Source organism: Amphiura filiformis, chromosome 15, assembly GCF_039555335.1.
Source record: "Amphiura filiformis chromosome 15, Afil_fr2py, whole genome shotgun sequence".
NCBI lineage: Eukaryota > Metazoa > Echinodermata > Ophiuroidea > Amphilepidida > Amphiuridae > Amphiura > Amphiura filiformis.
The window spans coordinates 37,269,051-37,292,621 of NC_092642.1; the positions used below are offsets into that span (position 1 = coordinate 37,269,051).

The 23,571-nt window shown below is 37.9% G+C and overlaps 1 protein-coding gene across 1 annotated transcript in view; it reads right to left on the reverse strand.

Moving 5' to 3' along the window:
* The window catches only part of LOC140171580 (bifunctional heparan sulfate N-deacetylase/N-sulfotransferase 1-like), a 163,386-nt gene that overhangs the window by 38,456 nt on the left and 101,359 nt on the right, over positions 1 to 23,571 (reverse strand). The window contains 2 exon segments of the mRNA XM_072194856.1: positions 5,153 to 5,438; positions 5,440 to 6,511. Coding sequence (XP_072050957.1) covers positions 5,153 to 5,438; positions 5,440 to 6,182 — 1,029 coding nt within the window. The 5' untranslated portion in view covers positions 6,183 to 6,511.

Here is a 23,571-nt window from a genome sequence, read left to right on the forward strand (position 1 = left end):
TGTGAGGAAATGCAAGGGGTTTGATTTGTTCAAAGAATTTCATCAGCAACGAAGGGATGAATATTAAATTTAAAGGATATGTATTGGAGTAAACGAGGTGTAAGGGAACGCATGGGATTTAACAAGCTTGGTTTGAAAGTGAAATTGCTTTTGATTTTGGGTGTAAATTGGTAAATTGACCCCACCACTACTATTACTCTACTCTACTAGTACTACCTTTAAATAATAAAACCATGAAAATAAAATATAAGAGTGAATAGCATTGTCCAGCAGTGTGTATTTTCCTGAAATCACCTGCTCAACTGTGAATTCAGGGATTACCTTCTAAAGGTTAAAGACCACAAACCTAGTAAACAGTGATTTAGCTGCACAATGTTCAGCTGCAAAGCATAGATCAACTAGTAAAGAACTTTGTAAAATTTGTCATTCAAAATGTTTGGTGTTAAAGTTGCATCTTTTTTTTTCTTTTGAGAGGACTAAGGACTGAAGAAGGGTGAACGAGCTAGAGCGAGACAGACAAAACAAGATGAGGGAAAGAGAGAGTGGGAGGGGAAAGCGAGAGTGAGAGGAGGGGGAAAGGGAAACAGTCGGTATAAATACATCATTTTCAATTTTTTTATTTCTACTGGAAGAGAAAATGTATACAATCTTACAGTAACCTCTGCTCTTTCAAAACTAACTGTGCAAAATATTTCAAGTTTTAATTGATTCACAAAATCAAACTTTATTTGCTGTAATGCAATCACGTAGGCTAAACCAATCGGTCAATTTTTGTCAAAATGGCCTGTTGCAGAGCTGCATAAGGCAGAGTAAAAATAAAAACATGTTCCTCGTCCGGATTTTCAAAAAATAAGGAGATGAGTCTTTTTATTTTTTATCGAAATATAGGTGTAAATACCCATATTGGGCCCTGTATTTACTCATTAGCGTATAGAATAATGCCTGAAAAAAGGAGGTGGCCTTTTTCATTTTATTGTTCTGGTAGGTTAGCCTCCTCCCCGGGCCTCCTCTAATGATCACAGAACCTTCCAGAAGTGTTTCTTGTATAGTAGCAAGGCTATATAGAAAGTATCTCAACTTCCTAGATATCTTTAAAAATAACTGAATTTAAAATAAATAAAAATAAATTTGAAGTGGCCAGTGCCCAGTGGCCTCAAAAACGGAAGCTGGAGGGGACGAGAAACCAACTTTATTTTTTACTCGGCCAAATATACCTCCACCTGCAACACACATGTGTTCAAATATACACAGTGAGCTTTCCATAGGATCAGCTTGACATATTTTCTTGATTTGTGCAGAATGAACCAGGGATTTCTAAAGGTGCTGCATAGAGTTCAAAGCCAATGTATCCATGTAATGCATGCAGGGACCTAAATGTTTTTTCAATGAGCTGCATGACAGAAAACAAATGGGCTAGAAAATTGTTTATTGGATTTGCTGTTAACAATAACATATGTGACTCCTCGCCACAACTGAGCCCGGATGTCGCCAGTGCCACTATTGAGATATGCTCCATCGAACTTAACAATAAACAATAGGAAAGAAAGGATTTATTGACTGTTTTATTGATTTTTCACTACTTAAATGTCAAGTACTATAGACATGATATACATCATTTTAAAGCTAATTTCAAGCAGAATATTTTGGTTGAATATCTCAAAATGATGATTGGCGTACATCCGGGCTCAGTTGTGGCGAGGAGTCACATATTTGGTTGGGGTAGTGTACAATGAATTTAAATTTATACAGGAACTTGGACTGTTCCATTTCATTCAGAAAAGTCGGAATTTGACATTGTCCTGTATTTTTACCATTGCATGCTCAGGCATTCAATATTTGTGTGCCATTTAATATGGGCACATGCAGCTCTAGACAGGGGTCCATGGTTCAAACCCGGGGTGGGGGAAATCAACTTCATCTTCCTTCTTCCACCATTCCTTCTTCCGTTCCACTTACACAAAAAGCGAGTTTGGGGTTAATTGAGGCTATCAGTTGTAAATTCATTGTCAAGGAGAGTTTCAAACTAGCTCAACTTTATTTCACAAGAGCAAACTAAGGAGGCTTGCGTTGCCACGCACAAAAGCACCAGAGTCTCTGCAGCGCCATACTAATTAGGCTAACATGACTATTTACAAAACAGATCTATTAAAACCTCAAGTATTGGCCCCACTACCATACCTCACACACTCAACATTGGCAAAGTTTGGACTGAAGGATCACAACACTGCTAATATAGTCCCATCTGTGCAACAAGCAATTTAAATGAGCAAATTCAAGAAGGTAAATGATATCACATGGAGGTACCAGCGCTGTCAAGTCCTCCTGTCAAACATACTTCAATCACTAATTCTTTCCTCTTCACCAAAACTAGGTTGTTTCAAGTTTTAAGAGGCAACATGCTTTTGCATGCGAAACATACATGTACATGTAGACCCATTTCAGGAACACCTATCTTTGTCATGCATGTATAAAATAGATTGAAAGCCAATAGTAAGTATAAGGTATGTTTGTATACACTTTTCTGCCATCATTGTCATGTTCATTTAAATATCACAAAAAATACTTGGTCTTAAAAATAAGTATCCTGTAAGAAGCATCTGACCTATCTCCGCATCCATAAGATTAAAGATGGAGGGTAACGTGTACGGAAGAGAGTTGTAAGGATATAAATAGAGAGGTAACTTGTGAGGAGGAAAAATCATTAAGAAACATTGGTAGATGTTGACCTGGGTGAACCAGACCCAGTTCTTGCACCCTTCTCACTGTGAGCTAAAACGGTCTCATAAGCACATTTACAGGTCATTCTTTGACTGTACACAGGCGTATTGAGGTTAAAGAACTGTGTCCCGACTATGAGCATATTTGACATCCTCTAGTGTCTCAGCTTTCTCTTTATGCTCTCCAACCTCAATTGGGCTATTCCAGCTGAAATCCATACACCCCCTATGGAAGACATGACCTTAATCTCCCACACAGGGGGTGTAGATTTCAAGCGGGTTATCCATTCATGTAATGTTGTGGAAGATTAAGGTGGAACAACTCATTTTGGAGCAGACGACACTGATTGGGTGGCTCCATTTGAAAGTCACACTCCCTGTGTGGAAAATTAAGGTGATATCTTCCATAGGGGGTGTACTGATTTCACCCGGAACAGCCCATTACTCTCCTTTACAAGTCTTCTGTTTTCCTAACTGGGTGTCTATCACCTCCATCAATTGATAACTTGCAACAATGCCAGCTAAATTGAACATACAGTCAATATCGAAAACCTCTCTATTAAAACGGGAAAAAAGTTGTCTTGTTGGAGAAATCTGTTGTAATATGTTCCCTCATCCATTAGTATGCCAACAGGCAAGATAGGACAGGCCTCCATCGACAAGTTGACAATTTCTTTCATTGAAAACCATCCTCAATTGTAAACTCGTTTGTTAAACCAATTTTCATTGATGCTGAATTCTACGTTTGCGACGACAACTGCGGATACCCAAACTACATCTCTATCCCCTAGAGGGTTTCTGTGTATGGACGCTGACATTTAAGTGATACTGTTGTAAAAATCGAAAATTGCTGTCTGGCTTCTCTAATACTCGCTTTAAATCTTGTAACCAAAAAATAAATGTGTTCTATTCTTTGAAATGGTAATGCTATTAACCTTTATTCAAGCTAGCTTGTCTTAAAAACTGAGGTTTTTTTCTGTTCTTCATTATTCTGAAGTGACCTAATTCTGACTTTTTTTAAAAAATAAATCATAAAACATATAATATACTGGTATGGGGAAGTTTGGATAAAATCAAATCTGAAATGAAAATGTGATATTTCACTTTCAAATGAATATATTATTAAACTTTGTTGATCTTTGGTCTTCACATTCACACAGTAAATTGCTAATGGCTTATAAAATTTTGCTATTATTCTGAAGCGACCTAGTTTGAATTTGTTTCAAAATCATCATAACATACAAAATACATATACATTGAGTTGAGATATTTCAATCTAAAAATACCACTAGCCATAAAGTGTAAGAAAATATTACCTGTGGCAAAATGCAAAATTGGTAAAAACTGTCATAATCTTAATGTGAATATAAGTGTATGATTCTGTTAAATGTGCCATTTGTACCAATGATGCATCAAAATTATGTTAGGCATTTCATTCTTTGCCAATGGTAGGTTTCTTTTTCTTAATTCATCATTTTTGTAAGAAACGTGCAAAGAATTTGGGAGAAATACAACAGGAAAGGACATAAAACACATCAAAAAACACATCGCTTGTTCCAATTCAGTATCAAAGTTACGTAATGTTACTATGCCAACGGGATCACGCCGAGTAATGAACCACGATCAAAACGATCACCACACAAAGTATATGGCACTCAAAGGCATACCAAAATAGCGTAATCAGGTAACCAAGAGAATTACGTAACCACTTCGATGTAGTTGGTTCCTGTTGTTATTTTTACATACTTTTTCAGTTCAGTTGTCATGTGTTTTTGCCGGTTCTATCTTCTGCACGCTTTGAAATGGGTAATTTTTGCCTATTGAACTTTACACACTTCTGTTTCCCCACATAGGATTGATATTATACCATGTACACACATTTTATAGATTGCATTTTGATAATATGACTTGTGCTTTGCAGATTATGCCAACGGATTCCTTTGAAATTAGGTCACTGCACTGCACAGGTGATATTCAAAAGAGTATACAATACATGTATGGTGAAGTTGCATTATTTGCAATCTCTAAATATTATCTCAAATCATACCACTATAACTGGAATGGAAGTTCCAAAGTCTTGTGTTGGGCAGCAACATGTAACATGGACTTTTTCCATTCAATGTCCATACTACCCCTGTGGAAGAGGGAGTAAGAGTTTCAAATAGAATAGACAGTTGAGTAACTTCCATTTGAAATACTCACTCCAGTTGTGGATATACGTAAAGCTATAATACAGAGGGAGTATGGGTTCAAACTGATTAACTTTGACCAATTACATTTGAAAAACATACTCCCTCTGTGGAAGATATTTCCAAAATCTTCCACAGGGGTAGTGTGGATTTTAAATGGAATAGCCCATGAATTTAAGAGGAGTAAAAAATATCCAAAAATCAGCTATAATCTCCATACTAAGTATATATCACTACAACACTCACCTCAACATCTTCTGGCTTAAGCCGTATTCCTGGTGACCCCACAAATATGTCATCTACGTCAATCATAAAGTACCGCTCCAAAGTCTGACCAAGATTTCTATCCAACGACAAATAATGTACACTATCCAAAAACAAGAGATAATTCAGCCACAAGTGAAAATCGCCACCAAAAAATATTCTCTGAATACCATCAAGGGTCCCTCTGTCATGAAGGACAGTGGTATGTAGTATAGGCTCCAGAGTTTTGCCCAACTGTGCAATTTTGCGGTGGCTACCCGCTTTTGCCCGCTATAGGTTGATACGTTGAGTGATTAGTTCTAAATACTGTCCAATCGTCCCCGGGTAGGGGCCCTTTTAGAGTCTGTCCCGGTTTCGTTATACGATAAATGTTGCTAGCTGTGTTTAATGTGAGTTCCATTAGACTCAAATGTTGATCTATGTACAGAGGGAAATCCCCGACTTGCGAGGAATAATCGCCCACCACATCCTTCTTTGGTGGGGTGAACACAATGATGCCTACATTGTATAATCTGCAGTACTGGTCAATTGTATCTCTATGTGGTGGGGGTAGATTGATGTAAGAGAATACATTCTCAAATACTATCACTGAATACAGCCCCAATTTATTATACGCAAGATGTGGTATATCTCCCAGATTTGAAATCGCGGTTCTGTATTTAATCCGGTTTGCTTCCAGTACCGAAGTGATGTTACTGGCTAGCGGTGATGCGGAGTTCTCGACGAACAGCAGAGCAATTTTTGAGGTCTGTTGTTTACTGGTTGCTTGCGGTGTCTCCTGCTGCACGTTGCTCGGCTGGTTGAACTCCGCCACTTTCCGTGGGGAGTGTCTTGGCCCCTTCACTTCGGGGTTAGTTCTGTGGTCATCTTTAACGTTTCGAGGAGAGGCAATTTGAAATGCCAACATCCAAATTGAAAACAAGCATAGTAGCACCAGCACGATAAATGTTTTTTTGATTGTCGGTTGTGTGATACACCGTATCACAGCGCCTATCCGCAACCGCCTAATCATATCTGCCGCAAGTTATTGTTCCATTCGCCGTAAAATTCAAACGGTCCATGCAAAAAATGATGATTACAAAGTCAGAGAGGTAAAAATATTTTAAAAGAAAATTCACCCGCAATCTCTCATCAGACACCCTTTCGCCATTATGATTCTCGGATCCTTATGAGCTAATTGTGTGTGAAAGCATGGCTAGAAGAAGCCGGGTGGTGCTTATGTGATGACAAAAATCGATGTGCTCCAAGAGTGTGTGTATGGCTGCTGCTCAAAAGTAGTACGGATCAATCTAGGTCACTTGCATTTCGTTTACGTTACTTCTGTTAGCTCAACATCAGTATCTACAAAGAAAAATATGAAAAGAAAGCAGAGAAAACACTGTTAGTTGTTTCAAATTCATACGATACAATCACTAGAATCACACACATCGACTGCTCAGTGCCAGAAGTGGGTAAGTGCAATACCTGCCATGTGTAGCTGCCATGTGTAGATGAATACAATATACTGTGTGTAAATTGCCAAATGTTCACAGGGCAGCTATTGCACTTACCCACTTCTGGCACTGAGTAGTCAACATGCTCATCTGTCAGTGCATGGTTCTTTAACCCTAATAGGCTTCTACATGCATAAAATGACCTTTGACAAGGATGTAATTGCTATCAGAAAATCCTGAAATAATAAGAAAACCTGAAAATCTGTATTTTTCTATACTTTTGTACAGGAAAAGGGGGATAAAAAAACCTGAATTCAAGATTAATCCTGCCAGCTTACATCCTTGCCATTTCCTGCACACAGTTCATTCCCACACAGCCAATGACCCCACATAGGCTTTTCCCATGGCACATATGGCTATCTTATGTTACCAAAGCCAATTAGCTGGAAAAATAAATACTGGCCGTAATTTCATCTTGATCAACTCCAGCGAAAGAATTTCATACAATATTTTTAGCACTAATAGTAGAAGTGTGTATTTCTAACTATAAACCATTTTACCTGTCCATAGTAAGTAATTTAGTGGATAAATAGTAAAATAGTACATTAGTGTTCAAGCAGAGTGTGATTGAAACAAGATTGAGATGAGATGAAAAGTGCTATTCCTGTTGAAATCCATACACCCCCTATGGAAGACATGGCCTTAATCTTCCACACAGGGAGTGTGAATTTCAAATGTGATTACCCTGAATGGGTGACTCTACACCCCTACGTGGGAGATTAATGTCATGTCTTCCATAGGGAGTGTATGGATTTCAACTGGAATAACCCAATGGAGATGAACCAGTGGGTTCTTTGGGGGATGTGCAGCAGGGATTCATAAGACATACCCCAATAATATACCAAACTTGACGAAAAATGAGACTCAAAATATAATATTTTACAATTAATTATGTTCAAAATACAGTAAATTTGCCAAATTCTCACAAAATTTCACACAATTTGCTAAAAAACCCTTTTTTTTAAAAACAAGTCTGAAAAACCCCCCATTTAAACATTAGTCTGAAAATTGTGACCGAAAGTTATACCAAAAAGCCTGAAAATGCAGCCCAAATCCACCACACATCCTTGTATCCATCGTTCCACTACTCACCCCCAGTTTTCACATTCAACAGTTTGTTACATAATATTCATGATACTTTACAAGTGATTGTTTTATTCCATTTCATTAATGCACTCTTGAAACCAATCCAGATCCAAAGATGAATGTATTTACATCACAGATTCTGCAAGGATCTAATACAGATGTACTTCCTAGCTGATGCAGACACCCTCCTTTTTACAAAGGATGTTTGAGGTATCCTCACCCTTACTCTGTCCCTCACAAGCAACTCTCATTTAACCATATAGCACAACACAATATAGTACATAGTATACATACACTAGAAAGTATGTCCAACAGGTAAATCTACCACTGCCCACATACATACAACTTCAACCGGTCTGCTAGAAATCAAGCCGTTATCACTACAGCCTACATTCACATGTGCACAACATGGCCCAGTCTCCTCACTGCCAGGTCCAATACTAGTATATTACCCTCAAGCAGACATGGAAAATAATCCACACGAACGACAACAAAAAAAGTTCTATTCCTTGCGTACACTCTCGTCTATGTCTGTATGTTATTTACACGACAGGTAACACAGCTTTAAGTTGTAGCTCTATGTTTCCATGGCTATTATAATATGTAGTGCCAACCAGCATCTCTCGCTCGCCGACGGCAACATCCTCGTCCTCCTTTCACCTCTGACACGAGATGGACAGAGAGAGAAGACGAGTGACATCTGAGCTCTGAGTGGGTGATGCAGCACATTACAAAGAGAAATCAGAGAAAAGGAGACAGAGATGTTGACAATAAGAATGAGACGGAGATGAGAGGACTGATCCACACTATGTTGTTATCTCCCGTCTCCGTCCATCCACTGTAATTTACTTTTGATCCGAGCCGTATCAAGTATCCAGCATCACAGTCTGATTGGAATTTCCACCGCCGCAATTTGTGCCTTTGATTATTTACAATGCATCTTACGTTTCACAAACTAAACACGCATAATCCTAAACAAAAAAATATTATTCGTTCTTGATATTCCTGAAAAACAAAATTACTCATACGACCACTGTAATGTTTGACCTGCATAAACGTTGTCACAGTTATGATACGATGCAAAATTCAAAACCATACCGTAATTGCATGGAATGAATGCAATGTGTGTGAGCGAGCGGTCACCTCCTTCTCACCTACCTACATACAGTCTGTATTACTACTACTACCCACTACTTCTCACCATCTAGCCTGCAAGCCGTTTCGATGTCACAGACCTCAAGCCACGTTATAAGCATGACTTCATGTTGTTAGACTCTTGATCGCAGGTGTTCTCACATCACAGGCAGCTCGTCGGTCGGCTGGACGATACTAGTTTTGCCAGCTTGTCTGTGCTTTCGCTTTATCAAAACATACTGTGGTCATTTTTGTGTAGCGTATTTTCACACCATCATGTTTTTTCCCCAATCAAATAACCCTGCCATATTACACACTATCATCACTATGGACCACAATTAAATAGCCTCATGCCAATGGCATAGTCCAATCACTTCAATTACATAATTTTAGTGCAAAATTTGACCTCAAGTTGCAGAGTATGAGTTTTTGTACCAACATTTTCAAAGGTCATTCAATGAGTGTACAAATGTATTGGGGTTTAAGAACTGTGCCCTGATAGATGAGCATGTTGTGGATCCAAGTGCATCATACAATTGAAACACTTTCAAAAATCAATCAATATTGTTCCTACCTTTTGAAATTTTTAACTCACTTTCAATAATTCAAGATACATACGGCAATGAAATTGAATTGACTAATTTTATAAATTCAAATACACATCTGTATATAATGTTAATTTTTGTGTCAATTTTTCAGTTCTTATTGAAACCATTTCCCATTCAACAACAAAAAAACATTTTGGCCACAAAAAATATATACATTTCGTACTTGCCCAAAGGCATATTTGCACTAACCTTAGAGAACATGTACGCATTTGTAAAGCTAGTGTTTCCCCGCAAGCCATGACATTGAATAATACATGGGTTTTGTTGTTGTAATATAGACTGTTTGGTTTGATTTGTCAATGGGTATATTTTTTACATCTTGGCCAAACTCACAAGTAAGGTGAGGTACCTTGGTTAGGTTGTATAGTAAATTCACTGGACATGACAATCAAAACAACACTGCAAAGACAATAAATGTTTAAGTCTAAAATCAACAAGTTCACTTTTTGTAAGAAAAGCTTCTGAAGTCTCTAACAGGGTGGTGATGTAGTAAAAATTAATACAGCAAATGTATCTTCCAAAATCTTTACCCTTAATTAACGCAGAGTAGAAAAAGATATCATTCATAAGGATCATAAGGATGTCATTGAATCCAACCTGGGGAAGGGTTCTTAGTGGAAATGCGGGTAAGGGGATGTGCAACAGATTCAGGGAGCATTTTCAGCTATTTAATTTAGACTCAGGGAGCATTTTCAGCCATTCTGGTTTATTGATGGCCCTCAATTTCATTAAAATTTAGTTTAAGACAGGGTGTCTTTTCATAATATTCTGGAAAATTGCGAAGATTTTTAGCAAAATATGCACAAATTTTCTTTAAATTAATATAATTTTGGATCTGTTCTTCGTCAAATTTGGTTTAAAGTCAGGTAGTTTTTCAGAGTCTCAGACGCATATCCACACCCAAACCAAATTTGAGACCCGCCGGATCAAATTGACTCTTCATCATCTGAACAGCTCTTTTCTGAGCCACAGGAAAACAGTTTTGGTACTTTTACTCCTCATATCAACAGATGCTTCAATACCGGATAACATGCAAAGTGGATGTACTCCACAGATGAAGTATTGTCTAGCTACAGTCCAAAACATTTGATCAATAGCGCATGTTATCTAAAGATTAGAAATGTCTAGTACACAAAAATATTAACAAAGCTTATGCAAAGTGCAACTCGGCTTTACCCCAAGAAGAAATTTGTTTATGTGAACATCATACAGTCGAGACAGTACTCTCAATCCATACAATCCCTATCAATCAGTGTTGATTTGATACTACCCTTGTGTGTGATTTATCAGAAGAAAATGTAAATGTCATGGAAATAAACATAGTCTCCATGACTGTGGAATTGATTCTGGCAGTTTGCTATTTCACATCAATACTAACTACAAAACTAACAAGAAGAGAGAGAGAGAGAGAGAGCGAAAGGAGTGGGTTTATTTTTATTCCTTGCTATTTGGTTGTGGAAAAAAAGAGATGAATGTAGCAATTGGTTTACTGTGAATGGTGATGTAAAGTTCATGTTTTCACAACAGGTGGTGCAACTTTTCACTTTTATTTAAAATGTATTATGTAACTATTAGATGCAGCATGGGTGATCATGCTCTAGCATTAAGAACACCGGTGATCCACTATTCTCTGAAGATATTAACAGGCAGTGGCTGCACCAGGAAATTTTTCGGGGCATGGGGGGGCAAAGTGAATTTCAGGGTGGCAAAATCACCAAATTTGACGTCAATTTTGTTTCTCAATTGTAATGAAACAAACTATCACCTTTAATATTCTCATTTATGACAATTGGCATGCTTTTGTTTGTTTGAACATAAACTTAGCTCCATGATACCAGTCTACTTTAAAAACACTTTCCAAGCCAAAAACAGACAGGCAAACAAACATACAGCACTAATATTATAAGCATGTACTTCATTCTCACAATATAACCAAGTACAGGTGATGCATCTAGGAACTAATTCAAGATGTCAATTTGGCAGCAAAATATTGGGTTGAACGCACACAAAATGGCTTTCTTAAATCTACAGTAGCTCACGTCTTAAAACACCTTAGAAGCATTGTCAATCCCTACAACACTGTTAAATGTAAAACTCTGTATGCTGGTGCAAGTTTACACCAAAGCAAGCTTTTGTTTACTAAAAGAGTTGCTATTTGAAAGTACTATAATAGTTTAATCTTCGAACACATAGCTTTTTGTGCTATGCCGATATTGAAATGCTTTGCTTGTTTTTAAATTAGCGATTTTAAACTTCTTTTCTTATATAGAGCTATACATACATTAACATATTGCATGTGTTTATTTTCATGGTAGATGTGTTGTTTACCAAAAAAAATGTTCTGTAAAAAAATTCCACTTTCACAGTATTCTGTAAAAGTCAAAATCTTCGCAGTACATTAATTATCACGCTTTTCGCACACAATGCAGCTACCGTGAAAATAAAAACATGCGACTATGTTCTTTCGAAGTATAGGTCTATGTAAGAAGACTCAAAATCGTGAATTTAAAAACAAGTGAAATGGTTAAAAATCGGCAAAGCGTTTTTTCTACATGTTCAGACTACATACCTGCAGTGCACGTTGAACATGATCATGGTACACAGATTTCAAAAATAAACACAATGTAACATTTGAATGTTTTTGTATGTAGTTGACACCACTACACAAAGCGTTAGACAACAGGTATTAAACCAGGCCCCTTGAGCCAAAATAAACCTCTCTGAAATGTAATCACCACACACCGAACAATGGAGTCAATAACGGTGCCACAAAGTTTTGTAAGGGGGAACACAAATGCTGAAACCCGAATCACATCATCCTTTCAGCTCAAACGCTTATATTGATTTGTTACTGTGATTACAATCACAACAAATTCACTTGCTCTCGCAAAGTTTCATCGCTAGAGGGGGATATCGACTAAGTCCTCATTCAAGATGGGGCTTTTGTTGACCTCCATTCACGGTTCCCGTTTCTCTGTGTTCTCCTTGTTACCTCGATATTGAGGTACTATGCAGTGATTAAGTTGTCCTCTCCAACTTTATTAGAAATTGAGTTATTTTTTCTTGCAGAGTATTAGGGCTCGGAGCAATAGGGAACCTACCTTGTCCTATTAACCTGGAAACTAAAGGCATTGGGGACGAAACTAGTATCTGCTGGGATATACACTTTATTAGAAATTTTGTGAAATATAAAATCAGTTTATCATGCTGCGTTATTAGTCCTCAAGACTCAATTTCACAGTGTGAAGATTCCTATTCTGAAATTTGATTCCAAATGTATTTCCCTCCCATCATCGATGATCATTGCCTTTCATTTTATTTTTTACCTGTCTATAACTCTTGGCAAGTTTGTCTGTCCCTACCTATATATCTGTGTGCATAATGTGTGTCTCATGCAGTCACTGTCTCTCTCTCCTCTCTCCCCATCTATCTTGCCCCTCATCTTCTCTCTCCTTTCCAAATTTAATTTTAATCACTCACATTCTCACTCATCACTCTTACTAATTTTTCTTGATCATCTGCTTTTCTGTATCACTTCTTCATCTCATTCTCTCTCACTTTTTCTGCAAATTTTCAATTTGATTTTCAACAGCTCTCTCGCTATTCATCACCAAATATTGATACCTACTCAATCCAGCCAATGCTAAGCAAGCAACCAATTGATGCATAATAACACAAGTTGATAGTCAATTTCACAGGTACATTAACTTTCCCCTACAAAAATACACACTATCTCCTCTTCTCTCCCTATCCCTCCCTCACCTTTCTCTTCCACCTTCTCCTCTTGACCTCTTTCCCCTCCCTCCTCTGTCCCTCGCTACCCTCCTCCCTCTTTCTATCTCATCTCTCTCTCAACCTGCGTGTCTGTATCCCTTTATACTTCATTTTTCTCTCCCCCCGTCCATATCTACTATATTTCCCTCATAATACAATATCCCAAATTCCCATTTAGATTTTATACACCTCTCCCTAATTACAGTGATACCTATACCTATTTTACAGTCCACTCAAAGTTAAGGTGGTTATGGTGGCATTATAAAAGTGCTCTAAGCATGTTTTAAACAGGTTAATTGAGTAGAGCAAAGTACACTGATCAATATGCCGTTTGTTTGAGTCAATCGGACATACGGTTTTCAAAATATATCAATTTATATTTTCTTTGTATCTTACTGTTTTTTATCAATAATCAATAAAGTTAATGAGCTACAATGACTGGAGAAGCTCATTAACATATAATTGTTGCCAATATTTTGCTAAAAATCCATGCATAAATGTTCAGGGTACTTTTATTTTGCATAATTTTGCCCTGAAACTTGGTCAAAGTGTTTCTAATATATTCTAATGTATTATACAGTGAAGCCGCCCCTTAATTTGCATATTTGTATAATTAATTAGCATTTATGCAAAATAGCTCATTAATTATGCAAATATGCAAATTATATGGCGGCTTCACTATATAATACATTAGAACATATTAGAAACACTTTGACCAAGTTTCAGGGCAAAGGTATGCAAAATAAAAGTACCCTGAACATTTATGCATTGATTTTAGCAAAATATTAGCAAAATTACATATTAATGAGCCTTTCCAGTCCTTTTTAGCTCATTAACTATATTGATTATTGACAAAACAATAGGATACAAAGAAAATATAAATTGATGTATTATGGAAACCGTATGTACGATTTGTCTAAACAAAAGGCATATTGATCAGTGTACTTTTACCCTACTCAATTAATCTGTTTAAAATATGCTCAAAGCATTTTCTAATTTCTAGAAAATGCATCCAATACCACCTTAAACCTCAAATGATAATTCACCGGTCAATTCAGTGGTCAATTTCTTTAACCCTAACCTTACTAAACATCAAAAAACCTCAATTCAGAAAGCGTAGGCACTGAAGCAGGTATCCCACATGATGCTATTGCGTCATCATGCGAACAGTCATATGGGGACGGAAAGCTTGGCCGGGCAAGCTACTCCCCGTGGCAAGGTAGGCCAGTGCACGGGCGTGGCACCCGAAACCCGAAGGGTCAGAGGTTCAAAACCGCACCCGATAAAAAAGTTTTCTCTTCTTCTTCTTTCTTTCTTTCCTCATCTTTCCTTACCCTCGCCAAAAAGCAACTGGGATGTAAGGGTTAACCTGTAATTGACTTTTCTTTAGAAACACTCTTTCGCTCTTCCACTCTTTCCCCTCTACCCATTTTCTCTCCCACCTAATCCCCTCCCCTAGCTCTCCCATCCTCTCTTCCCATTACACTATGTCCCCCTCCCTCACTGTGCCCCTCCCTTCTCTCATTTCTCTATCAACCTGCTTGACTAGATCCCTTTATACTTCACCTGACTCACCCTCCCCATAATCTACCTTATTTCCCCATAACACAATATCCCAATTTCCCAATTACATATTTTAAACACCTCTCGCTCCCGCCAAACAGATACCAATTTAATCCACTCAATATTAAACCTCAATTGATGAGTAATAACCCAATTCACTGGTCAATTTCACCTGTAATTGACTTTCACCTCAAAACAGATTACAACCTAGCCGGCTATACATGTCTCTAGCCATAAGCAACACTACAGCACGCACCCTACAACCCGTCCAACACACCTTCCAATTTCATAGGCAATTTCTTTTCCAAAATACTGGAGGATATTAACAGGACGTTCAATTTAAAGCCAGCGGATGGATGTCCTTGCTTGTGTTGTCTAGGTGTGTTGTTTACTAAAGAACGGAGCAGGAAAAGGGAGGCATGAACCAGAGAATTGAAAACGGCACCTTTTGATGATTTCGTTATTAATGACGCCTTTTCAGTCTTTGAAATTGACATGATATTGCCTCTTGGTTTAGTAAAATTCAGTAGTGTGATTTGATCATGTTTTTCCATAATTTTGATTTCTGGTGATATCCTATTTGAAAGAAGTGGATATTTCATATCTAGCCATCATTTTTGTACAATAAACATTATTAAAATACTGCAATTTTGTTGAAAATTGATGGTTAGCTGCAGAAAACTCTAACAAAGGTATGAGGTATATTCCACTAATTTTTGGAACCAACGATGTTCAATTCACAGTACAGCTCTCATAGGGAATTTGCTTCAAGTTGATTTTTGCTGAAACCATAAGTCCAGCCTACAAATCAGTATGCTCCTTACTCACCTTTTGGTCTTGCACAACCATGCTGGCCTAATAGTTACGAAACATTCTGCCGTACAACGAGTCATCATTTCAAGTCAAGTACATTATCAAAGCATGCAGGACTGGTAAGCTCTTGTTGACCATCAAAAAAAGGTGCAGTGATTACTTTACAAGGATTTCGCTGAGCACCCTATTCATACCACAATCAACCATCGCAGCCAGGATCAGCTTCCAAATTCTCATACGGCCAACCAAGACCAACAAGCAATTACTTTCTTGCCCATGAATTTCATGTTAGCTCAAGTCATGAGAACAAACAGAGACTGCCTCTGACTCGAACTTACTGAAGTCTAACGCTTTACCAACTGAGCTAACTTGGACTGCTTACCATGTTATACCATGTTATTGAAGATGAAGACAGAAGTTTACCCCATCCAACTAAAAAGAATCCATCTTCCTCACAATTTGTTTTGGTTTGTCAGTTTACGGCAGCCTCTTTTGGCCTCTCCTTCCTCACCCAGACCTCAGTTTATATTCGGCTGCACACATACTGTCTCATCTGACATAGAAAATTACATGCCAATAACTCCTAGCGACAAAAATGTGAGGCCGGGTGCCAGCATGGAGCATTCATCACCGAGACATTCCAATTTACAACATAGTAAACTAAATTTATTACTGATAACTTGATTACAGCGGTAAATTAAATTGATCTTACACGTCTTCTTCTTATTTTTTCCAGCTTGCTTTTTTTTTCAAAACCAATCAATTAAATATTATTAATCATCATAGTTAAATCACTGGTATATATTACGATTAATTGATCTGCACATTACTTTCATGAATCAATCAAATTTTCCTTAAACATGCAATTGATAAAACATATTTGACTTTCAATATTTGATGTGGGGTCTAATCTATTGACGTTCGGCTATTTTCTTGTTCATTTGTCAGCTCCCATTCCAAATACAATTCATCGCCAGCAGTTTCATATGGATGAATTAAAAACTAATAATGAAATGTACATGCACTGCCATGCCCCATAGGGCCAATGTGACTATACTCTGTTCATAACTGCAAGAGCAACCTCTTCATTTGAGATCAAACAAATATCACAATTTGCATGATCAAGAAGTAAATAGAATTACATTTTTAAGCTATAATATCATTTTTTTCCAATTTTCCCCATTTTTTGGAAGTATACTTTCTTTTTGTTAATTATAAACATATTTACTTCTTATTTGGCAGTGATTGCACTTTCTCCAATTTCATACCTCCAAAACCTATAATTACATTTACTCATTTATGCTAACATCCCTATGGACAAGTTTGAATGAATGTATGCTAGGAGTTTTCCCTTTCAGAAACGTACAAACTATAGCATAGGAAATGGTTTGCACTGAAATGGGGTTGTAAACATTGATTACTGCATTATTATGCTCACAAATCTCAATGTTCGAGTTCTTAGACGCATCTTTAATTAATTTGGCCCGAAGATCCAACCTAGTTTTGGATTATAGGAAGATGCAGCTTATGCAGGTGGCATTAAAAAGCACAAGTATGATCAAAACATGCACATGCATTGACAATGTATGTGATAAATGCTGGGGTAAATGTGGCAACGATTTCTAGACCTTGCATTGTATTTTGTCACAAGTATTTGCTCTGATTAGTATACAGCCAATAGAGTATTAGTCTCCGAAGAATTTGTGGAGTTGAGACATTTCTGATTGGTTTTTAAAGGTTGAATTTGATCAAACAGCCAGAGTTACTATACTAATTGAGTGCTTTAGCTCACTAAAAATCGCTAAATTGAGCAAAAGCTATATTACATATTTTAATTCAAAATCAAATGGTGACTCAATATCCAGTCAAATCAAATCACCCAAGTCACTGTATTTGCAGTAGAAGTGACATAATTACCAATTAATCAAATTAACTACCATAGCAATAGAGGAATACAATTTTGAATATATCGCCCTGCACTACAATGTTCATACGGTACCTATGCATTGAACCATTGATGTCAAAGAAAGGCTGATCACTCACACCTGTAAGAAATATCTTTGAAAAGAGCGGTATTGTATTCAATCTATGTTTGCTGACATACACAGGTGATTAGTGCAATCTGTTTGTACTGTAGTGCAGGGTGATCTACTCAAAAATTGTATTCCTCCATTGCTCTGGTAGTTAGTCCGATTATTATGTCACTTCTAGGTCGAATAGAATGATTTGAGTAGTACAATCGCCATTGAGCAAAGTTAAGTCAAAAGTTGTGACTCAATACAATACTTGTACACAGATTTACAATGGAAGTTTACCAGGTTGAGAAGAAACTGCATGTTTAAACAAGAAAAATATTTTTTTTGCTGAGCAAAGCAGATGATAATACAACAATTTGTCAAACCCGGTTGCCAATATCTTGGAAAGAAAACAAAAGGGGCTGTGCAATAATTATGAGCCCTGGGGGAGGGTAAAATTGGGGGTGATTTTTGGCACACATTCTTGGGGCGCCTTTTAAAACGCTCTAAAAAGGCTTAGAAAAACTGATACGGAAACACTTAAATATGCAAATTTTCCTGCTCGCTGCGCTAGCAACAGGTATATAGTCCATTTAAGGTTTGCAAATTGGGATCCCGAGAGGGGGCAAGCGATTTTTGGCGAGCCGTTTGGAAATTTTACCCCCCCCCCCCGGCTCATAATTATTGCACAGCCCCTAACAATCAATGCCAGTAATAAAGTTACCACCAATTTGCCAATATAAGTTATAATTCGCTCTATCAATAGAGATTTTTAAGAAGATACTCCTAAACAAATTCTTCCAAACAAAAATGCCACATTTTAATTGGCTCCATCAATAGAGATTTTTAAGATGATACTCCTAAACAAATTTTTCCAAACAACAAGAGCACCAATGGCGCTGTGGCTCTACGCTTTTTTTGTGGGAAAGCAATTGTTCTTGGAGTCGAATGCTAACAGGTTGGTAGGTCGGTCAATTTTTTAAACCTTCAGTTTGAAAAATTCCCCAAATATTCAATACGGTCCTTGAAACTCGATGCGGTGGTCAATCTTCCTCCTCCGCATTATTATTTTTTGCCGCATTACTATTAGTTGCAAAATCTGAAAATAATTCATTATTGTGCAAATTACTACTGAACCAGCAAGAATAATTTGTTCTGCAAAATTTTAAAATCCCCTTTTTTTAGTATTTGAAGCTTTCAACAACTATAGAAAGCCTTGGCAACTATTAGAATTCATCTAAATTGACCTCAGACGACCCCGAAATGACCTCCCAAAAATTTTGCTCTAAATGGTGACCTCAGATGACCCCGAAATGACCTTCTAAAAATTTGACTTCAAATGTTGACTGTACCCACCAAGTTTCATGCCCATACGGCAGTTTTTAGTAATTTGACCTCAGGTGACCCCTGGCTGACTCCGAAATGAGCTTCCAAAAATTTGGTTCTAAATGTTGACTGTACCCACCAAGTTTCATGCCCATACGACAGTTTTTGCTAATTTGACTTCAGATGACCCCTGGATGACCTCTGGTGACCGTGACCCACTATCCAATACAAACTTGTTCTGTGCGACCCTACAAAATTAGGCTCCAAATGTTGGCCGTGCCCACCAATGCCCATACAACATTTTTAGCAATTTTACCTCAGATGACCCCTGGGTGACACCGGTTGACCCTGAAATGACCTTCCAAAAATTTGACTCCAAATGTTGACTGTACCCACCAAGTTTCATGCCCATATGACAGTTTTTGCTAATTTGACCTCAGATGACCCTGGATGACCTCAGGTGACCTTGACCCACTAACCAATACAAACTTGTTCTGCCTGGGGTCAAGATGCACCCACCAAGCCAAGTTCGAGGAACATGCGACCCCACAAAATTTGGCTCCAAATGTTGACTGTATCCAGTTTCATGTTCATACAACAGTTTTTTAGTAATATGACCTCAGATGACCCCTGGGTGACCCCAAAATGACCTTCCCAAAATGTTGATTCCAAATGTTGACTGTACCCACCAAGTTTCATGTCCATACGACAGTTTTAGTAATTTGACCTCAGGTGACCCCGGATGACCTCAAAATGACCTTCCCAAAATTTGACTCCAAATGTTGACTGTACCCACCTAGTTTCATGCCCATACGACAATTTTAGTATCTTCCCAAAATTTGACTTTAAATGTTGACTGTACCCACCAAGTTTCATGCCCATACAAGTTTTTAGTAATTTGACCTCAGATGACCCCTGGGTGACCCCGGATGACCTTCCCGAAATTTGACTCCAAATGTTGACTGTACCCACGGTTTCATGCCCCTACAACAGTTTTTGCAAATTTGACCTCAGATGACCCCTGGATGACCTCAGGTGACCTTGACCCACTAACCAATACAAACTTATGCTGGGGTCAAGATGCACCTAGTACCAGGGATCTATACGATGATTTTGTTTTTTGGGTGGATCACCGCGCCGCATAGGCATTTTACACATAAAATACACATAACCCACACACAACGCAATTGAATAACAGACCGGTAGGCCTACTGCACAGTGCCACTGGTTACCAGTTGTTCTCATTTATGTAATCAGCAATTGGAGCCTACAAAATGTGCTGCATTTATAGTGTACGGTACTATTATGTGATATCGGGAATTGACACAAATTTTACGGTAACAAAATCAGTCATACCCAGAAAGGATAAAATTGAATTGAGAAAATATTGTATGTGTGACTTGTTGTACTAAAGATGCATCCACCCACCAAGTTTGAGGAACATGCTTCCCCTACTATGCTAGTGCTCTGACGATAACACTCCGATCGCCATGCAATCTAAGTTTTGTAGGCCAGTGGGACAACGGAATCACTACGTAACGAGCTACTACTACACTAGTCTCTGAGAGAAGAGGCAGACACAGACAAACAAACAGATTCTAGTGAATTAAATAGTGATGATCAGTTGTAGCAGCTACAAATTTCGAACGTTTGTCAGGGGTCAAACCCCTCCATTTATATTTCCCCACACTTTTTAGACAGACACCCTTTTTATCAAAAATTGAACCCCCACCCTTATGCAGTGTTTGTGACCAAAGCTTACAGCATTACTTTATCAAATTCGGAAGACTGAACATCGGCGTTTCATACAGTCACTTCCGGGTCCATTTTATCATTATCTGCGCCATCAATCCATTTCAGAATCCGAATTGATGCAGAATTTATCCTCATCTATCAAACACTCATGATTTTCTTATTCATCTGAAACATTTGCGACATATTAAATGTTGGCAAAACTGCATCACTGCAACTGCATCGAAAAGATACGACTTTAGATTGTTTATCATAAAGTAACACATGGGCAAATGGGCAAAAGGCTGAGATACCTGTGAGATCCTGAATACATGAATACGTCAGTCTATACTCTCTACACGGCCGCTGTGGTTCGGATCGCTCCACTTCTAGTGTGAGCGAAGGGGCCAAAGCGGCTGATGTAGAGACTGAAAATTATATTCATTCATAAAACTCACGGTAGCGTCGATTCTACTACAGGTGACGTCGTATGAATTGAAAACATCAGCAAATTAATTTTTGACATTTTCTTTCCAGATTTATGAAGAAAATATGAATGTTTTTCAACAGATCATCAAATTACTTTATTATATTTTTTTTTTCAATTGGTAGCGTTACCCCTACGCTTTATAATTATATATTGCTCACACGCTTTTTAGAAACCCACCCTATATTCCGCAAAATTGTAATTTTACAGATTTTCAGAATTCCCAACCCACGCTGTAGAAAGCGTGCCAGACAAACAATGATAATGAATAGCCAGATGTGACCTTCGCTGTCGAGACGTTGTTTTCAGGGTTGTCAAACCCGCGATTTGGTAACCCAATTAGGCGACTTTTGAAGATTTTCCCGGGACAATTTCCTGCCCCATAGAATACAAAGGGTAAAGAAAAAATTGGGCGACTTTTTCGATTATTTGACCTGCGATTCGGGCTGAATTTTTTGGCAACCCTGGTTATTTAGCGTTCATTTAATTAAATTACTACGCCGCTGGTCTCTAAATATTTTGAAGTGTTGTCCCATGGTAACAAAACTCCGAGAACTCAATAAACAATCTGGACAAAGGAATCATCCAATCACGTTTCTATCCATGTGAGATCACCGCAAAAATTCATGATAAAAGGTCACTTTCCCAAAGAAAAATAGTGCAATCCGTCAATTCCCGCCATGATCTCACAACTTAAATTACTCAGACCAAAATAATCTCTAGCGCATACAGGGAACCAAGCAAAACGATAGAAATGACTTGTTTCTCATGACGACTTTTGACTTTTCTCACTTCAAAATAAGTACTTTCCCCACCCCAAATTCACTTCTAAAGGAGTGCAATCGATTGCTAAATAACTAAGCAAACCTTGGAATGTAATTTCAAAGCCAAATATCATTAACAAAAGAAACCTTAGCATAAAAAGCAAGAACGCAAGTGGCCAAAATGTGTAGCAAAAATACAGTCCTCACTGACTACAATGACTAAGGCTCACTAGCTCCGCTAAGAGCCAAAAATGTCATATTTTAATTGATGTCCATCACCTTAAAAATCAGCTACTGTTGACTGAACTTGACTCATCTTGTAACCAAACCCACACATTCCATGCCTCAACGATTACCATCCAAACGATCTAAGTCTGCATATAAAGTACACCATCTCATAATGTGTGGATATATATGTGTGTTTAATCCATCCACTGTGATCATCGTCAAACATACAGCAGCGTTGGCTAGTCCATAAACCGTCATCCGTCACACATTTCTGTTCATGTTGTCACATAACTGGGTGTGAAATTTCAATTAACAAGGCTGTTGAACCCACGGGGCAATGTGCGTATTTCACCCGTGTGTACAACGATGTGTACAAAAGAGGGGGGACGATAAGAAATATACTATGTAAAGTCTCATTGTTATACTCTGCTATGTGACGTCTATTCCGACATTACTGAAATTTGGTAAAAAACACCTGAACAAAGACTAGGCAAGCATGTACTTACTTCAACATCCCAGAGGCAATCCTAACCTTACCAATGAAAGTTGGCGACTTAATTTTTTTTTGAAGTTCGAACCAAAATCATCATCTGTTTGCGTTGGAAGCGATAGCACTCAATGGGTTATACTACTGAATGGGTTGGCTTTGACATTCGCTGATACGTCAAGATTATTACTGTTCAATGGAAAGGGAGTCAATGGTATTTTGAAGTTTGCCAGAATGGTAGGTACACTGGTGAGATGTTATTGAGTTTTACCTTTGATATGGCGAGAGCATGAAAGTGGAACTCAACCAAAAGTTGCATTGTGGCTCAGACGTTGTGAAAATTGTGAAATTCTTTCACAACAGTTTCACAACACCTTCAACATGTATTTCAGTACTTGTGGTACTCTAGAAATACCAACCAAATGTGAAAATGCAATATGGCAGCTTGGGAAAATTCCCCTTTGTAGGGGGGCCAGGACTTGCCCAGGAACACAGATCCTGGCTCACTATTATTTTGAAGATGCTGTGACCTGCATTGAAGCACAGATCCTGGAAATAAAGGATCTGTGATTGAAGTCAGTGTGGTCCAGTACGGAATTTGTCCATTTTCAAAATTGAGTCCTCTCCCAGGTTCCTGTAGTCACTAAGGTACCTGGGGCCGGAGTTACAATTAAAAGCTGCATCATCAAAATTGATCTGAAAAAATCCAACCAACATCTTCTTTCATATGGTGATGATGACAATGATGTTGTTGATGATGATGATGATGATGATGATGATGATGATGATGATGATGATATTAATGATGATGATGATATTAATGATGATGATGATAGGGGGCTATAGCCCCCTATCATCATCTATGATACACCTGAAGCAATCAACACCAGAC